Raw genomic sequence first — 20,310 nt, 5'->3', positions numbered from 1 at the left:
AAATTCATAAGGGCCCATAATGATCTAATAAAATTGTGCTCTTTACAGCTTTCTGAGGTGGGGATAGAGACACTGATGATGTTTCATTTACACACGTTTCCCCTGGATGCTCATAGTATGCTTTGGAGAGGGCTTGGGGGATACAACCTTCTTTTTAATAATTCTTTAAAGCAAATGAACTATAATGCCATATCAGTGATAGGTAAATTAAACAAGAAATGCAGAAAACACAAAGGTATAAAATGGTTTTCTGAAACCCCACCATAAACAGTAAAAACAGAGGGGAGAGCTGTTCACATTATATATTACATGGCTAATACACTTCATATTTATAAATATTTTATGAGTCAATGAGAAAGAAAAAACCCCGATAGAAAACTGTGTGGAAGGGCACAAATGAGCAATTTTTCAAGAGAAAAATATTAATAGTTAAAAACATTGGAACAAATGCTCAGTCTCACTGTGGTCAAATCCATAAAATGGGATAATATTTGGAGACTGCCAAATTAGCAAAGGTCAGTTAGGGGAAGAAGAATACCAGTACCAGTAAGTATCAGTATAAATGTGTGCAGTTTGATAGCATAATTTGGCAAAAATAATCAATAGTCTTAAAGTATCACCCAGCTTTGGACCCAGCTATTCTATTTTTTTTAACCTTTAGCCATAACAACATTTACTAAAATAGCTAAGAGAAGAGAGGAAAATTGGAAAAATAAATGCTAATCGTTAAACATCAGGATAATTGTGGAAAATCCATCCAAAAGCTTGTTTAGATGTTTTCATAAATGGAACAAATCAGTTTACCAAGGAAGTATATTCAGTATACTTTTATAGCAAAAGATATGTAGATATGTATATATATGTGTGCACAGGTAAACAACAGGAGGACCACCTAACCACTAACAATAGTTAGCTCTGAAATGGTAGAATCACAGGTGTTTTCTTCTTCTTCTGCCCTATTTCCAGAAGAAACATGTGTTTTTTCATTATAAGACATTTTCGGTGGTGGGTAGAAATTCACATTTGAAGCCATTCATTTCCATTTACCAAAGAGCTAGTTGGGATATTAAAGGGATCGCTACCACTTATGAACAGGTGATAAACTTTGAACCTATCAATCATCCCATTTCTTCCTCTGAGTAACAGCTTTTTAGAGCATAGAGACTGAATATGACCCCCCCGGCCCCCCCTGGGGTCTCACAAGTCTTGAGATTAGAATCAGGAATGTCCTGTAAGGTTTTAGTAACTCACAGGAGTTGAGGATGGGGAAGAAGGTGTGCGGCTGAGCTGTCAACATTGGCCTTGGGGGCGGCTGGGGAAGCTCGTTGTGTAGCCTACCTTTATTTAGCTTCACAGCAAAATGGAATGAAAAGTACGGGGAGTCCCCTATACTCCCTATCCTCACACAAATACAACTTGCCCAATATCAACATTCCCCAGCAGAGTGGGACATTTGTTATAACTGTTGAACCTACACCGACACATGATTATCACCCGAAGTCCATAGTTTATGCTAGGGTTCACTCTTGGTGTACAGTCAATGATTTGGACAAACATGGCGAACTACTAATATTTTTGCCATCTTCATAGTTATGCCTTTTCCAGATTACCATATAGTTGGACTCACACGCTATGGAATTTTTGCAGTCTGGCTTCTTTCACTTAGTAATATGCATTTAAGGTTCCTCCATGAATTTTCATGGCTTGATAGCTCATTTCTTTTTAGCATTGAATAATACCAGTACAATTTTGAAGCTTGCTTCCTCTGGTACCCTGGCCACCTGGTTGGGGACCTTGCCAGGAGCTTTTAGCCATATTCTCAAAGCCCAAAAGTACCCTTCACCTTGCCTTCCTCCATCCAGGCCAGCCCAGCCTAAAGCCTAGAGAAGCTGCCATTCCCACCCGGATACCAGAAAGAGGGCACTCAGCTCTTTCCCACCATGACTCCAGCAAAAATAGGTACAAAAAAGAGGGTCAATTTTTTTCTCATCAGAAATATCCCTATCTTCCCCTCCACCCAAATTTGGCTTTGAACTTTCTCAAGTTTTAAAACCATATGACTTTCAGCTAGGAAGTACACCAGTAAGTATAGTGGCCTCATGAAAGATAAGGGGGAAATAAAGAGCGTACTCAGTCTCAAAGGGATTTTCTTCGAATGGATATCCCAGCATGGCAAATCAACTCAATAAAACATGACACAAGTTCTTAACAGATCAAGTCATCTCAGCTGAGACTCAGATCAGGAACATCTGAACTTGTCAATTAGGAACATAGACATTATTGTGCACCTTTTGCAGGCCCCAAGCTGGAACAGGGGTTATGATTCTCAATCCAGGCTGCGCATTAGAATCGCCTAAAGAACTTATAAAAAATACCAAATACCAATGCACAGGCCTCATTCCTGACCATTAAAATGAGAATTTCTTGGCAATGGGGAACGGGCATCGGTATTTTTTTTTAAAGTTCCTCAAGTGATTCTCATGGGCAGCTGGGGTTAAGGGCCACTGCTTTCGGAGAAGAATAATCAAAACAGGTCCATGTTAGGGGCAGATTGCTTAGCAGTAGCACATTAGGCCTCTTCCTCTTTTTGTCCAAATTTGGTGCTAAATGAAAATGGCCTCTGGTCTCTAGTTCAGTGGATGCCACAGGCCCTGCTTGGGTGGGTGGCTCTTGCTGGAACCAGCATCAGGATTATGGTCTCTCCCTGCCCTTTTTGTCTGGAAAACTTGCGAGGGTTTTGCCAACTTTGGGGTAACCAACTCGTCCCAGTTTGCCTGGGACCTCCCCGATTATAGCAGCAAATGTCCCACCCCCCAGAAAACCTCTCAGTCCCCCACATGCCAGGATGGGTGGTCATCTAAAAAGAAGGGCCGCTCACTCCAGTCAGTCCCTGATGGTTTTTAGGATTCGTGCATGTTCAGCACATATCGTAGCATCACCGTTCCCGGAACCAGAAGTGACAGGAGGTATATGCACTTGCTCTCGGGGGAGGATTACAAAGTGAGATAAATTCCATTCTTAGAAGGATAACAGCAAGGTACCAGACACTAGACTCAGTATCTCATACACCCATTGTATTCCATTATCCAATTTACACAACAGCATAGCTCCTTTTTACAAAGAAGAGACTATAGTTAGACCATTTGTATGAGGTCACACAGCAATGAAGTGGTGAAAACAAGATTCAAACCTGGGCAGTTTGGCTCTGACACAGATGGACTTCGTTACTAGCAGCAAGCCCAGGAACCACGGTGGTCCTTGGGGGCTGCAGGACGACAGAGAAAATGCCCCAGGTGACTGGAGCCAAGGCAACCCTCCCGAAGATGTGGGTCACAAATGCGCACTTCTTCCTTCGCACACAAGACGGTCAGGAAAAGTTGCTGATTTCCCTTTGCTTCTCTTCTCAGATCCATTCATCCTTCCATTTACAAACGCAGTTTCCACTAGTTGGCGGTGAAATTCTCCCCGTCCTCTTTTCATCCACTCAAGACAAGGATTTGTCTTTTTTATAATAGTAGAGTTAGAAGGGAAAATTGGGAGACACCCATTGCAGGTGATTCTGAGATTTGAAAACATGCTATAGAATTGTGACATGTTGGTTTTGGAGTTTTGTTTCTTCATGTCTCAAATCGCTTACGTTCAGCTTTTTAAATCTTGCCAAAAAGCAAGGCTCATGGAAAAATTGCCACTTTTCCATGCTTACAGATAAATGCTTTTTAAAAACAAATGCCCTAAAATTTTCATCAATTGGAGAACAAATTTATTCTGTATATAAGCAGGTCACGATATATATATCCTGTGTATAAGAGCCAGCTGTCAGCTCAGAAAGGTAGGATGGCAGTAACTGACCAAAGTAGCTCATCCAGGGCTGTGGTCAACATGAATCCCAATGAATAATACTATGTGGCAATAAATTTCATGATGATAATGATTATGATAATGATGACGATGATCATGATGAAAGTGTTTGACACAAATATCCTGCAGGGCATTTGGCTAATATCCTGACCATGGCAACACCCAATAAGCTCCATGAGGGAAAGGACTGTGTCTGAAATTACTCATCACTCTCTCCTGGCCCTGGCTCATAGAAGGTGTGCAGTAAATATTCATTGAGTGAGTAAATCAATGACTGAGTAAAACTTTAGTATGTAGCTTGATCTAATTTACTGGATTCACTCCTCACTAAAAGTAGCTAGATAGTGAGAAGCCACCTGGAATGTTACATTGAAAAAAAATGTTACAGATCATCCCACTGAATATTCATCTTATAAATGAGGAAACTGAGGCCCAGAGAAGTGAAGCAATCTGTGTAAGGTGGTCCAACCACATAGAGGGGGAGTCAAGATTGGAGCCAGATCTGTCAACTCCTGGTCCGGTGTCGTTCACATGACACCCATTCTCCCAAGTCCCCCGGTGTACACTCCATCCCCATCTGAAAGCATAACCACAGAGGAGGAAATGACCCCTCTTCCTGGCCTGAACCGGGGGCAGTAGGGTACTGGGGAGCCAGTGAGATTGGGTTTGAATCCTGACTCTGCCAGTGTTACCTAGACCATTGGCTTGACCTTCTTCCCTAAGCCTCAATGACCTTATCTGGAAAATGAGGGGCCCTTATGGTCCCTAATTCACTTCATTGTGGTGAAGTCTCTGTGAAATAATGTATAGGAGGCCCTAAGCATGGTATCTATCACTGAGGAGGTACTCAATAAATCAGACGTATTAGCACGATTTCATTAACACGTGCCCCAAGGCAGTCAAGCCATCCACCCCAGAGGAGGTGAGAGCATTAAAAATATGGTGGCCAGCCAGCTGACATAACTCTCCCTTGTGAGCACAACAGCATAGGAAGATAAGGGACAGTGGGACCTCCTAACTCTTATGTCCCACCCTGTTTCTTTGTCGCCAGCACTGATGAAAACAACACGACTCCCTGAGAACTGCCCCTTGACAGGTCATAAGCTGAACTGGAAGTCATTCTGGTGGTTTACGGTCTGCACTACAAGGCTGAGGACCTGTCACTCCATAGTCATTACACTTTGTTCTCATGGGGTCATGAGAAAAAACAATTTATTGGGGAAGCCTCCAAGCACCATTTTAGGAGCTGCATCTTAAATACCAAGGGATGGGCCCCCTTGTTAGAAGTCCCTTAGTAGACCCTGTGGACAAAGAAACCCTTAGCTACGGACCGTGACTTCCCAGGATTCTCGGTCCCAGAGTGCCCTGGTAAGTGTGGACACAGCCTCCGAGGCCCACTCCTTTGTTTCTGCTCCACACTCAGGCATCACATTCACCCTCCCTCGCCACTTTTCAACAGCCTGGGGGATGAATTGAAGGGTCAATGTGACTGGAACCGGGAAGACCCCAAGAGCAGGACTTTATGTGATGGAGACATTCTTCCCACTCCAGGTGGAGCTCTGTGTCCCAGCACAGGGGTAGAGAGTTTGTGCAGGGTCCAGAAGGGAGTTTTGGTTTTCAGTCTTTACGAGGAGGCTGTTGGGGATGTCAATCATGGTGCCTCGGCGCTCTGGCCTAGCTTAGATTGAATTGCACATGTGCACAAAGCCTGTCCCAACTAGCCCGGCAGAGAAACCGCTCTCCCAGCACTGATAATCCTGTCACCACGGCCTTCTCACATCACATCTGCTACCCAGACAGATTTACACAAATTGGCCCTGAATAGGAGAAGGAAACATGGTAGAACCTCAATAATCTGAAATTCACATGTCCACGGGCCTCTTTCTCTGCCCTAGAGACTGAACCGACGTGGAAACAGCCAAATGTAGAGTTTGTGATCATCTAGATAGGGAATGGACTAAAGTGTTCCTTTATTTTACCTTTTTAAAAATGTAAACTATTAAGTAAAATCACTGTATAAATAAGGGATGGTTCAATCTATACAAGATTTGATCAATAGCAATACTGTGAACCCAATCTTGAGTTAGGATGTACCTAGGTCATGTGTGAAACATAAACAAAGGAGAAAGCATGGCCTTGAAAATGTTATAAATTATATAACTATTAGGGGAAATAAAATGTCCTTTCATAAAGCAACTGGAGAATAAGTCAACAATATAAACCATAAGACTATGCAGCAGAGAATGTCTGTGTGGAAGGCTGTAAAAATTTAGTACATACAAAAGATCACTAAAGCTAGAACCTGGCCCACCACTGAACATGTGGCTCTTTACAGGTAATTGTCAGCAACCACACACACAAGAAATAAACAGGTAAATAAAATAAATTGCAAATACTTAACAGTATTTAACATTTAAAACCTATTCATTAACACAGGTTTTGATAAGGAGTCTTCCTAGAAGCACTTTGTTAGCTATTAATTTGTGCTGATAATTACATGATGACTGAAAATATCAAAACCTTAGTTTTAAATTTTATATAACTCTGATTTTACTATAATTCATAATATCCCTCCCTTCTCCCTTCCAACTGCTCTATATTTGTGTGGTTTTGTCTTTATAAACCCTCCCAAATCTTGGGATAGAAGTGCCCAGATCTCCAGAAATATATCCACTCAAAACTGCCAAAAATATAACTACTAATAAGGCAAAGAAGAAATACCAAAATGGAAATTCTTTGTTTCTTCCTTATTTCTTTCCTTCTATCTGTCCGCTTTCCATCCATCTTTCGAGCCTTCCTTCATTTCCTCTTCCTACCTTAACTTCCTTCCATTCCACCATCCCTCCTTCTATCCTTCCATCCCTCCTGCAAACACTCAAGACCTGCCATATATCAAAGAAATAGAGCTAAACAAAATAGTCCTGGCCTCTGTTCTCAGGACATTTAGGATTTCTGCACAGCAAGCAGAGGGATCTAACCAATCTCAAACATTTGAAATTACTTGTGACACGGAATGCACACATAGGCTAGGTTTCTCCCTTTTGTGCTGGAAACTGGGAAGATGTAAAAATAGCCTACTTCAAGAGCACCAGGCTGTACTCCAAAGTTCACAGTGGAAAAAGTTGGTGTGACAATGATGGACAAGTCATGTTGGTGCCAGGAGACCTGGATTCAATTCCAAATCTTCAGAGAGAGAGGGACGCATACAGAAGGTTTAGCAATGCCCTGGCACATACTAAGGCTCACTCAAAGTGATTATTGTTATTATTGTGAAAAACTCAACAGAGAGCACTTTCTTGGAAACAATACACATTGTCGTATTGCTTGATTTTATTCAACAAATTTGTATGGCTATTGACATTAGCTTTTTAAGAATATGTGATCAAAGTAATAGTAATACTCAAAGTGATGTTCAAGTTTAGAGCTCATCCAGGCTTTCCCAAACACAACAACTCTTCAGTGTCACTTGTAAAGGAAGAAGCTTTAGGCTGTGACAATTCATACATTCCCAAAATGGTATGACTTCTTAGAAAACTGCTGTCAATGATGGAAACCAGAAGAACATCAACCAATGCCAAAACAAGAAACAAAACAAAACTTCAAAATTTTTGGTTTTATAGATCTTAGGTTTGGTTGTTTCATGTATCCCCTTTTGTGTATGGGGACAAGTCCAGATTCCTTCAAATTTGGAACTTTAGAAAAGTAGCCAGAATGCCATTTAGAAGAATAGTTTTCTTCTCTTTACATCTGAGAATTTATAAAACGTTCTTCTTTCTCTCTGTAAAGGAGTTTTCCAAGGCTCTTCCCAGCAGGTGGGTGAATACCTGGTCCCAGCACAAAAGGTGATCTGGCTTCTTAAGGGACTTTGGCTCTCTGACAGAGCCAGAAATACAGGTTTCCTACTGTCCAGGACCTGGACCTTTCCATAGGAGAGAAGCCTGAACTCTGATCCTATCACCGGCTTGTTACCTTGGAAAGTTCTAGGAGCTCAAGGAGCTGGCAAGGGAAACTTCCCACTCACGATATATCTTGCTCGTCTTGGAAAAAAAAGCTTGACATTCTTGAGCCTGAGTCAGATCCATATTTTCAAGCTTTCTTGGCACCAAACGATGCATTCCTAGTTGGTACACAGCTCCATGCCCCAGGGACACAGGAAAAGGCCTCCGCTCAAGAAAGCTTGGGTACATTTTCGGAGCACCTCCCCAGTTGCAGATCTAAAACCTTTCCATCTGTCCATTTTCTCCTCCCTTAGATCACTTGCTTCTGAAAACCGTATCTCAAGGTAGATAGGGGGTTCCTGTGATCAGCTGACTTTTACAGATTGGAACTCAGGGTCAGAGAGGCCACAAGGCTTGTTGTAACTGGCAGGTAAGAGTCCTTCTTGGCAGGTACTCATCAGCCTCACATTTTTGGGCCTCTAGACTTCCTGGACCATGGCACCTCAAGGATACTCTTTCTACCAACCTGGATGAAAAAAAATACTGGTTTTCACTAGAGCAATATTTCTTACTCCTGACTGCACATCAAAATCACGTAAGGGGGGCCCTGGGTAGCACAGGCGGTTGAGCATCTGATTCTTGGTTTCAGCATGAGTCACCATCTCAGGGTCATGAAATCAAGCCCCGCATTGGGCTCCAAGCTCAGTGAGGCATCTGCTAAAGCTTCTCTCTCCCTCTCCCTCTGCCCCTTCCCACACTTGCTTGCACGCACACACTTCTAATAAATAAATAAATCTTTTTTAAAAAATCATACAAGGGGGTGCCTGGGCAGCTCAGTCATTAGGCGTCTGCCTTCGGCTCAGGTCATGATCCCAGGGTCCTGGGATCGAGCCCCATATCAGGCTCCCTGCTCAGCGGGAAGCCTGCTTCTCCCTCTCCCACTTAACCTGCTTGTGTTCTCTCTCTCCCTGTCTCTCTCTGTCAAATAAATAAATAAAATATTTAAAAAAAAATCATATAAGGACACTTATTTAAAATGCAGATCCTCAGGTTCCACCCTTCCAGAGACTCCAAGTAAGAGTAGGATAGAATATATGTATTTTTAGCAAGTTTCCCAGGCAATTCTGACATACCAGCTCAGGGCTACTCAGAAACTGGCATTAATAAAATCTGTAAGAGCAGAATCAAACTACTTTCCCCTTATAAGGCGGAGTGGTCCCACTCCTCAGGCCCTCTAACAGTCCCTTACTGTTGGGTGCCTGCAAGATGGAATTAGTCTTTGCTTTCATCAGAAAGACTGGTCAGCATGGTGGAAAACAGCTCACAGTGTAGGGCAGGAGACCAGGCTTTTAGTTCAACTGTAATGTAATTCAAGTGGGGACCTTTTCCAAGCCCTGGGGCCCTGGGTGAGTCACTCAACTCCTTCTTGTGCTCAGGAGCTTCCTCTGTCAAACCAGGCTCATGAGGCAAATGTCACCTGAACCTGACAAAGGGTCCTTGTGCTCCTTAAAAGGAACATGATAAACAAGTATAACAGCGAGAGACTTTTAAAGTTCCCTCCTAGGCCAGCCTACAAATTGCAATCAGCATCACTGAGAGCCAAGTTTGCTGAAAAGTATCTGTTAGCAGACCTCCCTCCAGTGCAGACCATGGTTCCCTAGTTCCCGTTGAATCACGTACCCGTGTCTAAGCCAGGCCCATGAAATTGTCCCCTCCTCACTTGGATTTCTGGCACCGCTTCTTGATAACCCCTCCTCTACCCTACCCTAGATGTCAGAGGTTAGTGAACTTCAGCCCACGGGCCAAATTCGGACTTCAGTCTATTTTTGTAAATAAATTTTTATTGAAACAGCCATTCTCATGCACTGATGTATTACCCATGGCCACATTTATGCTACAATGGCAGAGCTGAGTGTGAAGGAGACAGGATGTATTGTCTTCGTCTGCAAAACCCAAAGTATTTACTATCCAACACTTTACAAAAAAAGTGTGCTGACTTCTGCTACAGCCAGTCTTTTTCAGACATTTTTGGTCATGACCCACAATAAGCACACTTTACAATGAGACCTAGTGTACACATAGATACTTATGTGTGTATTTATATAGACATATTTCTCAGAATAATATTTACCTTTACTAAACGCAATGCATTCTAAGAGGTTTCTAGTCTATTCGTTTTTTTTTTTTCCAAAAGCTGTCACGACATTTTATTAATTTCCTGACCTCAAATGAGTCTTGATTCATATTTGGAAAACACTGCTTTAGACAAACTGAACAACTGGCTACTTGTAACACATGTCCCCTGCTCTCCAGCCTCTACTTCTTTCTTGGCATTGCTCCCTCCATCTGGCAGGGCCTGGTCCTTTCATCTCTATGTATACAAATCCTTCCCATTCTTTAACAACCAGCCCAGCTTCCATCCCTTTCCTGAAGTCTGCTTTGAACCCCTAGTCCCAAAGCATTTTCTCATCTCCCACAGCATTTTTTCTCTTCCTCTCTTGTAGAAATTTAAGGTTTCTGCATTGCAGAACAGTCATCTAGTAATCTGTGCATCTTTCTAATGATGTACTCAAAGATCTTGAGTTTCTTAAGGGTATGGTCATAAGCATTTTGTATTCTAAATACCATGCAGTACAGTGCCTTGTACTCTGTAAGTACTGAATAAATGTGTATTAAATTGAAGTAAGCAAATATTTGTTACTAAGGGTATAATATGGCTCATGCATGTAATATTTTATCCTGCAAAGTTAAAGCCTGTAAATATATGGTATGTTGTAGGTGCTCAATAAATGCTTATAAAGACAAAGGGAAGGATAACCCGGGCTTGCCAGTTTCCATTCCAGTTGCTAGATTTGTGTTGTTAGAGAAGGCATCACAGCTTGGACTGACCTAAGCACAACTACCAGCCACACATTTTGAGTCTAAACAGTAGCACCTGAGAGAGCTTGATATGGTCTCTCCTTTCCCAAGGAAACAAAAATGTACACCATCACTCCCAGATCATTAACAGTAATGCCACTAGCGTGGATAAGAGAAGAAAATTACCCAGAATGAAATTTCTTCAGGAATCCCAGCATATCCTGAAATGCTGTTGTTATAACCAGGTCAAGTAGTTTTACTGCAATCTGTTTAAGTATGACCAAATAGGACTTATTCTCAGGAATTCAAGGATGGTTTGATATCAGCAAATCAATCATGGTATTTCATTACATTCATAATAAAAGAGGAAAAAGTATTCATATATCACTAGATTCTGAAAGGACACCTGATAAATCCAGCAGCTGTTTCTACAAGGTTCTAAGTAAAATGAAAATAGTAAACAAAATATCTACATAGACCTGATAGAGATTTTACCAACATTAAAAAGCAATCACCGGGGTGCCTGGGTGGCTCAGTCAGTTGATCATCTGACTCTTGATTTCTGCTCAGGTCATGATCTCAGGGTCATAGGGCTCTGCACTCAGCACAGAGTCTGCTTGAGATTCTCTCTCTCCCTTTTCCTTTGCCCCTCCCCCCAAATAAATAAATAAAATCTTTTCAAAAAATTTTAAAAAGCAATCACCAAAACAGATGGTAAAATGTTAAATCCATTTCCATTAAAATCATGAATTATCACAATTATTATTTAATATAATTCTGAAGACTGTACCTAATGCAATAAGAATATGACATAAAGGGTAAAAATAATAGAAAAGGAAACATAAAAAGTCTTTTAGTCACAGATTATATGACTGTATACCTTTTAAAAATCACAAGAGATTATAGAGTTTTTAGAAAAGAAAATGTTGTAATTAATACTAGAATGTGCTAAGGTGGTTGCAAAAGAGAGAAAAGACCTCTCTTTATATAAGCACCAAAGAAATTAGGAAGAAAAATAGGATATCAACATTAAAATCAAAGCTGTTAAAAGCTTTGAACCAGTTTCTTCAATTAATAAATTAGAAAGAGAACATGTGAAAGGGAGATATGCAGATTAAAAGATACTTAAGAGATATCAACCAGTTATAAAGTAAGATCTGTTGGATCCCAATCAGAAAAAAAACTATTAAGGAAGGGGTGAGAATAGGAGAAATTATTAAGAAATTACTTTTGGAGCTCCACTTCTGCATTTCTGTTTAGGATGTGGACATCTATAAGAGAATGTCACTCCTACCCCAGTAATAAGAAAAGGCCAGGAAACCTACAAAATCATAACTTTCCTTGAACTCATTAGAAATATGAGGTCATAAGGCAATAAAGCAAATGAATCCCATAAAAGTGACAAGCCCCTTCAAGAAGAAATAGGACACAAAACCATCTCTCCTTTGGCAGATCACAGAAAAAAGAGGATGCTTCTGTAAAAGTGAAAAATAAGAAGTCACTTAAGAGTTTCAAAAATGCTTAAAGGCCAAGAAATAGCCTATCATGTTGGTTTAAATTTCTAGGAGTCCCAGATACAAGGGACACATTTCCAAGTTATTTCCCACAAACCTTCACTGGGTGCTCACAAAAAAGATGGGAGACAGAGAAGAAGACCTGACAGTGTTGGCATGCAGCAATGATCAGCTGCTGAGACAAGCATGAAGCCCTTCCAGGTCTCCAAACCTTTCTTTTATAGGAAACAAAAGGCTTAAACTTTTGGATATATGAGTTGCAAACTTTCTCATCACAAGAACCCATGCAAAAATCCACTGTTACTGGAATAAGGATTGAAGTGAAAACCCTCTGCCCTTGGAGAAAGGGTAGGAAAACTTTTTGGACCCAGCATCTTACTCCAGTACTAAGCAGAGATCTGCTGCCACTAGAGAAGGGTCAAGCACCTGACAACAGAGGTCTATCTTATATCACAGACATGCGGGCACTGTTGAAAGCTGCAAATGAAACAGAAACACTGAAAAATCTCCTCCAGCACCCCATCTTTGCTTTTGGCACACAGTAAAAATATCCCACTTCTGGAAGAATTTGAACCCTATGCAACACTAAAAATTATAATAGAAACAATAAAATCCAAACCCAGCTCAACTCCTGATTAGATTAATTTAACCTTGCACAGTAATGACCTGATAAAAGAAGAGGTATGCCCATTTCTGTGTATAAATATTTTTTACCTGAAAAAAAAATTAAAAATATTGTTTACCTGAGTCTCTACTGTTCTTATATACATTCTGTCCAGTATTCAATGATAAATTACGAGATACACAAAAAGCAAGAGAGACTAAACCACTGCTTTATCTCTCAATAAAGAGATACCAGGTTCAGAGATAAATCAGATATTAGAAATAACAGACAGGGAGTTTGGAATAACTATGTTTGATATGTTAAATGATCTAATGGAAAAGGTAAGCAACATATTAAACAGATGGGGAATTTTCTCACCAAGATGAAAATTATAGAGTCAAAGAGAAATGCTGGAAATAAAAAACAATACCAGGGATGAAGAATTCCTTCACTAGGCTCATCAGAAGATTGGACACAGCTAAGGAAAGAATCAATGACTTAAAGATAATGACAATAGAAACTATCTAAACTGAAACACAAAAGAAAAAAAAAAGTAAACAAAACCAAACAGTATGTGTAAAGAGCTCTGAGACAACATATGGTCACAAATCATCTAACACATGTGTAATCAGAATCTCAGAAGAGAGAGAGAATGGGGAAGGAGAACTATTTAAAAAGATAATGACTGAGAATTTTCTAAAATTAATGAAAGACAATAAGCAATAGATCCAAGAATCCCTCAAACCCCAAGCAAGGTTAAAAAAAAAAAAATACCTAGATATATTATAGTTAAACTATTAAAAACAAAACATAAAAAGAAAATATTGAGGGCAGCCAGAGGTAGGGGTTGGGAAGAGTTTAAACACAGAGGAACAGAGACAAGAACTGAGGCACCTTTCTTGGAAAGTATGCAAGCCAGAAGACAATGAAGTAACATCTTCAAAATACTGAAAAAAAGAAATGAATTTTTAACATTTTAGGTGTGATAATAGTACTGTGGTATTACATATTTTTTCTCAACAGCCTTTATACTTAAAGGTTCACACTAGGGATTGTTTCACAGTAATCAGAGAAGAGAGCTCACCTTGTAGATGAAGGTAGAGATAAAGCAAGATTGACCATGAGTTGATGATGATTGAAACTAGGTGATAAGCAGATGGGAATTCAGTGATATTCTCTCTACTCTCATAAAATTTTTTAAATTGCCATAATAGAAAATTTTGTAAAGAAATGGAAATTTAAAAATATTTTTTATTTGAGTACAGTTGACACACAATGTTACATTAGTGTCAGGTACACAACATAGTGATTCAACTTCTCTATTTGTTATGCTATGCTCACCACAAGTGTAGATAGAATCTATCACCATACAACACCATCACAATACTATTGATTGTATTTCCTACGCTGTGCCTTTCATTTCCATGACTTATTCATTCTATAACTGGAAGCCTGAATCCTCCACTCCCCTTCACTTACTTTGCCCATCCCTCTACATCCCCTTCCCCTCTGGCAACCACCAGTTTTTTCTTTGTATTTAAGAGTCTGGTTTTTTTTTTGTCTCTTTTTTTCTTTACTCATTTGTTTTGTTTCTTAAATTCCACATATGAGTGAAATTATACAGTACTCTGGGTCCATCCATGTTGCAAGATGGCAAGATCTCATTCTTTTTATGGCTGAGTAATATTCCATTATATATACATATATATATATATATATATATATATATATATATATATATATATATATATATATTCCACATTTTCTTTACCCATTCATCTATGGATAGACACTTGGTGATTTTGCTTTTTGTTTTTTTATTCATTTGTTTTGTTTTTTAGATTCCACACTTGATCTTAGCCAAAAGGCCAAGAAGCGATTGTGTTTTAGATTCCACATATGAATGAAATCATATAGTATTTATGTTTCTCAGTCTGACATTTCACTTGGCATAATGCTCTCTCAGTCTATCCATGTTGTTGCAAATGGAACAATCTCGTCCTTTTTATGGCTGTGTAATATTCCATCACACACACACACACACACACACACACACACACACACACAATCTTCCTTATCCGTTCATCTGTCAATGGACACTTAGGTTGCTTCCATGTCTTGGCTATTGTAAATAATGCTGCAATGAACATAGAGGTGCACAGATCTTTTCAAATTAGTGTTTTCATCTTCTTAGGGTAAATACCCACCATACACAAAAGTAAACTCCAAATGGGTTAAAGACCTAAGTGTGAGACCTGAAACCATAAAAATCCTAGAAGAGAAAACAGGCAGTAATTTCTCTGACATTGGTCACAGCAACATTTTTCTAGATATGTCTCCTAATGCAAGGGAAACAAAAGCAAAAATAAGCTATTGAGACTACATCAAAATAAAAAGCTTTTGCACAGGAAAGGCAACCATCAAGAAAACGAGAAAGGCAGCCTACTGAATGGGAGAAGATATTTGCAAATAATATATCTGATAAGGGGTTAATATCCAAAACATATAAAGAACTTATGCAACTCAACACCAAAAAACCCCAAACAATCTGATTTAAAAATGGGCAGAAGACCTGAATAGACATTTTCCCAAAGAAGACATACAGATGGCCAACAGACACATGAAAGGATACTCAACATCACTATCATCAGAAAAATGCAAGTCAAAACCACAATGAGATGTCACCTTACACCTGTCAGAATGGCTAAAATCAAGAACACAAGCAACAACAGGTGTTGGTGAGGATGTGGAGGAAGGGGAACCCTCACGCACTGCTACTGGGAATGCAAACTGGTGCAGCCACTTTGGACAACAGTGTGGAGGTTCATCAGAAAATTAAAAATAGAATTACCATATGATCCAAAAATTGATTTAAAAAAAAAAAGAAAAACATGGACAGAAGAGATGAGTGTATCATAGCACATATCCCATCAGGTTTCTCTCATTTTTTTCCTCTAATTATATCTTCCCATACATAGCCTTTGGTTCACTGTGGGGTCACAGGTCTCCAAACTGGGATCACACAGGGCTGCAGCCACAGCCGCCCTCCCCAGTGATGTCACCCCAGCAAAACCTACCAGTGCCAAAGCTCTCTTCTCCACACAGAGAGCACCGTCCCGAGTCCATCAGATTGGAGAAGAATCTCCATCCCGCTGGGGTCTCATATACAGGGACCTTCATTGATTTGGCCACTCTGAAAAATGAAATTCAAGGCAACAGTCAATTCATATATCTCTTCTTTCTTTTCTCAGCACAGAAGGAAGTCTTTAGAATTTATTAATTCCATAACTAGATTTCAGAACATTCTGGACAGTGTTGACATTTTTCAGGATATTAAAAGCCATAAGGTAGAAAGTGATAAATAATCTATTCCAGTGGTTCTCAGTTTTGCTTTCCCCATAATATAGAAAATACTGAATTAATGTAGAGGATATTCTCACTTTTATGTTTCCCTTCTATAAATGTTCCTTTATCTTCATGGTAAGATCCCACTTGGGGATCTCAGAATCTAAATTAAGAGGGAGTTTGGGTATAAGCACATTGGAATATTGTTTGACAATATCTACTAAAGATGAATATACACATATCCTATGACCCAGCAATTCAACTCCTAGAAATTACTAATGACATGTAGTGGACACTGTGGTGTACAGCTCAGCTTCACTGCCTCCCACCCCCCCACACTCATGCAAGGACTTTTAGGATTGGAAAACTCATTCTACCAGCTCCCAGAAATGTTGATGGCTAATAGCTCACAGACATGGCCTCCACTCTCTGCCAAAGAGAGATGTCACACTCAAAATCATGCTTCCTTTCCTGGGTCAATCCACATCCAATGACTGGTAAATGAGGGATGTATAAAGGTCTAGCCTCCCTGCACCTATTTGGCACAACTCTGTGGAACCATTTCAGCTCTAGAGCTCCCCATAAGTTGGCTGAGGCCTTCGCTGTGACTGCACTGCAGTCCAGCTTCTCTCTCGGTGTCCTATTCCCCTTCCTCACTCCCTCATAGGTACTGATCTTAAAGACAACTTTGGCCTTGATGGCAGAAAGGAATAAACTTCTTGCAAGCCAATCTCTCTCAGGGCTGCTACCTGGGAACCCAGTGTGTGACGTTACTCAACAGAATATATACACAAGATTTTACAAAAATGATCATAGAATCACAATTCATAAGAACTGAACAAACCAAGTGTCCACTGAGTAGGATGGACAGATGATTTGTGATACATAATGCACTACCATAAATTTCATGGAACAAACTATTGCTACATGCAGCAACTTGGATGAATCTCACAAACATTATATCAAGTAAAAGAAACTGGGAACAAGAAAATATACATTGTATTGTTCCACGTAGATAAACTTCAAGAACAGCTAAAACTAATTGGTGCTGTCACAATTCAGGTTCAGGGGATCAGAGAGGTCAAGTGTTTTGTTTCAGGTTTCACAGAGGTAAGAGGCAAAGCTAGAATTTGGACCCAAGTCTGCTTAATTTCTGCTCATGTTCCATTTCACTATATCATGTTGTCTTCCCAAATGTTCTAAGAGGTATGTAGAACTCAGAATATGTTGGGGAATGATCTGATACTGTACCACTGACCTAAAGAGTTTCATCTTTCCCACAGGCAAGCAACCAAAAAGCAAAAACACCAAATGTCTGCCACCAGCAAGATTTAGTTTTTCAAAGGCTGTAAGTGCAGGAGGTAGCCAGAGAAAGGAACCAGTGAGGGTATCTTGGTGAAGAAGAGAAGAAAGGTGCACAGAGGACAAAGGACACAATGTAATAATGATGTCCTTAGGTTTGTTTTGGGCCAGCTAAAGAAAAAAAATATCTAGAAACTCTTGCTACAGGAAAGTGAACACCTTCCTTTCCATAATATCCAAATATAACTGATGTGTTCAGGATCTTGAAAAATTGTGTGCTAAATCTCTTTCAAGTTTCATTTGAAAAGAAGCACTTTTTAGATATTCGGGTATTACATCAAAGGTTCTGTTGTTGTTGTTGTTGTTTTAATGGGCTAAGAAAGATATACAATCATACTTATATCCTGGTAGGAACAATGAAGTAAATCCTCCCCAGATTGTAGATCAAAGGTAAATTTTCATAGCCATTAATTTCATAGTCAGAAGCTGAAGGAAGGAGGAATAATTCACACAGAAGCTTCCCAGAGTCAGCACATAGAAAGCCTAGGTCAAAATTAATTTAGCAAATATGAAAGCATATGATTACCAAATAGAATGTGCAACATGGAGTAGATGTAAGGGTAAGAAAAAGGGTAGAGAGTTTGGGGACATATATTTTCTAGCTAAAACATTCTTGTAGGTTCAAAGCCAAGTTGGCAGATCTGAAGGGAGGAGAAAGGATTTCCCTTGCTCCCACCCTTCCCAATTAATCACTGTCAGGAGGTCACCAGGCTGAGGGCTGAGGCTGGATTTTAAAGGACCGGATACTTCTATAACTATAAGCCACAGTTGTAGCTATGCAAGCTAAGATAACAATATGGGTAATTAAATTCCGGGATCCTGAGCATGAGTTGATTTTGCCCTAGAGTCAGAAAGGAATTCCCCTCCCGCCTCCCTCTACTGAACTTGGGATCCATCCCAAACACTGCATTCAGCAGATACCATGCTCTAGGCTGGTTTTTGGCAGGAACCCCCCTGGAGATTTTCTGAAAGCTTAAAATGAAGCTGCTCATGCTGAGGATCTTCACCCCTCTTGACCGCCGCCACCATGTGTTGGAGACAAACATAAGAACTCACTTCCTAGGAAAGACCAGAGTATGAAGAAAAAGAAAGAAAATCAGTCTCAACCACGATTTTCCTGCAAGTGGGAGTTGAGTTCTGGTAGTTAAAAAAACAAAAACAGGGGCGCCTGGGTGGTGCAGTCAGTTAAGTCTTTGACTCTTGGTTCCAGCTCAAGTTGTGATCTCAGGGTCCTGAAATTGAGCCCTGTGTAGGGCTCCACACCCAGCATGGAGTCTGCTTAAGATTCTCTCTCCCTTTCTCTCTGCCCCTCTCCTCCTAGTGCTCTCTCTCTGTCTCAAATAAGTAAACCTTTAAAAACAAACAAACAAACAAACAAGAAACAAAAAGAACCATGGTGGATGCAAACTGCTCAGTGTGATTTTTAAACTTCTAAAAATGTGGCTCTGGGTTGGAAACAGCCTCAACTTATCTTTCCAACAGTTTCTCTCATGAAAGTCACTACAAACTCCTAATAACTGGACAATCTCTTATTTTTCAAATTTGCTCTTTCATTTTTGCTATTGTTGGCTACTCCCTAGTCCTTCTTCATGCTTTTCATTTTACCTGGATTAATCCTTTCCAATCTCTGTCAAAATCTTTCATGTTGCTTCAAGACCTATCTTAAATGCCCTGCCACCATGAAGACTGTGGCCAAAGGCTGCTAGGTGACCAACAAACCCGTCTCTTCTCCTGGACACTCAGCTGGACGATACTTCCCAACCTCCCTCCCAGTTAGCTGTGGCCACATGGTGGAGTTCCAGACAATGGAACTTGAGTGGAAATGACATACACCCTTTGCAGATCTGGCTATTAAACTTTCCCATCCTCCACGTTCTTTCTCCTTCTGCCAGCTTACAGTGGACAAGCCGAGCAAACCCGGAAGCTATACATTGAAGATGGTAGACCCACAGTATGGAAGGATCCACGTCTCTAAATTGTCATTTGGGGCAGAATCCACCACCAATCAGGAACACCTGTTTTTAACTTTTGATGACTGAGAATATTGTCTATAGTAGCAGCTCCATTATCTTAATCAATATAACCCTTCCTCATTATTACAATCAATCCAAAGTAACCCTTCCTGCTACGTTTCCTCTCACTTGGTATAGGTCTTTATGTTTACGTTGTCATTGCTGATGTTGTCACATCCTTAACGCTTTTCTTCCACACACAGATACACACTACTATCACTACCAGCATTAGAAGTTCTTTGAGGCAGGAACTACATCTTATATACTTTTATAGCTCTTCAATGTTTAGGATAATATAGCACCTTGTCAGATTTGCCCTTAATAAATTCTGTATCATTTCAGTTGACTAATATCTATTATTTAAGGGGTGTTATTGGATAGCAGGGGGCAAAGTATCTCTAATTTTGTGGTCTTTTTTTCTTGTAGTTTCCTAAAAATATAACTAAGTCATTTCTGCATGTTTTATTTATTTATTTACTTTAAAAGATTATTTATTCACTTATTTGAGAGAAAGTGAATGCGGAGAGGGAGAGTGGGAGAGGGAGAGAGAGAATCCCAGGCAGACTCTGTGCTGAGCATTGAGCCCCACACGAGGCTCAGTCTCACAACCCTAAGATCATGACCTGAGCGAAAGTCAAGAGTCAGACGCTTAACCAACTGAGCCACCCAGGTGCCCCACCATGTGTTTTATTCAAATTCGTCATTTTGAGAAAGAGAATTTCACAAGATGTTAATTAGTGGGATTATCAGGCTGAGACAAAGGCATTTCTTGGAAGTAGAGATCTCATAGATTTAGGGCAATGACTAACTGAAAATCA

General features: G+C 40.1%; 1 protein-coding gene across 1 annotated transcript in view; it reads right to left on the bottom strand.

Annotated features, from left to right (window-relative positions):
* PGM5 (phosphoglucomutase 5) overlaps positions 1–20,310 on the bottom strand; it is a 194,989-nt gene that overhangs the window by 59,800 nt on the left and 114,879 nt on the right. The window contains exon 7 of the mRNA XM_078062323.1: positions 15,851–15,966. Within this exon, the coding sequence (XP_077918449.1) occupies positions 15,851–15,966 (116 nt within the window). The remainder of the gene's footprint in view (positions 1–15,850; positions 15,967–20,310) is intronic.

This window comes from Halichoerus grypus, chromosome 14 (assembly GCF_964656455.1).
Source record: "Halichoerus grypus chromosome 14, mHalGry1.hap1.1, whole genome shotgun sequence".
NCBI lineage: Eukaryota > Metazoa > Chordata > Mammalia > Carnivora > Phocidae > Halichoerus > Halichoerus grypus.
The sequence above is the reverse complement of the archived record's forward strand: the minus strand, read 5'-3'. Positions and strand labels throughout refer to the sequence as shown.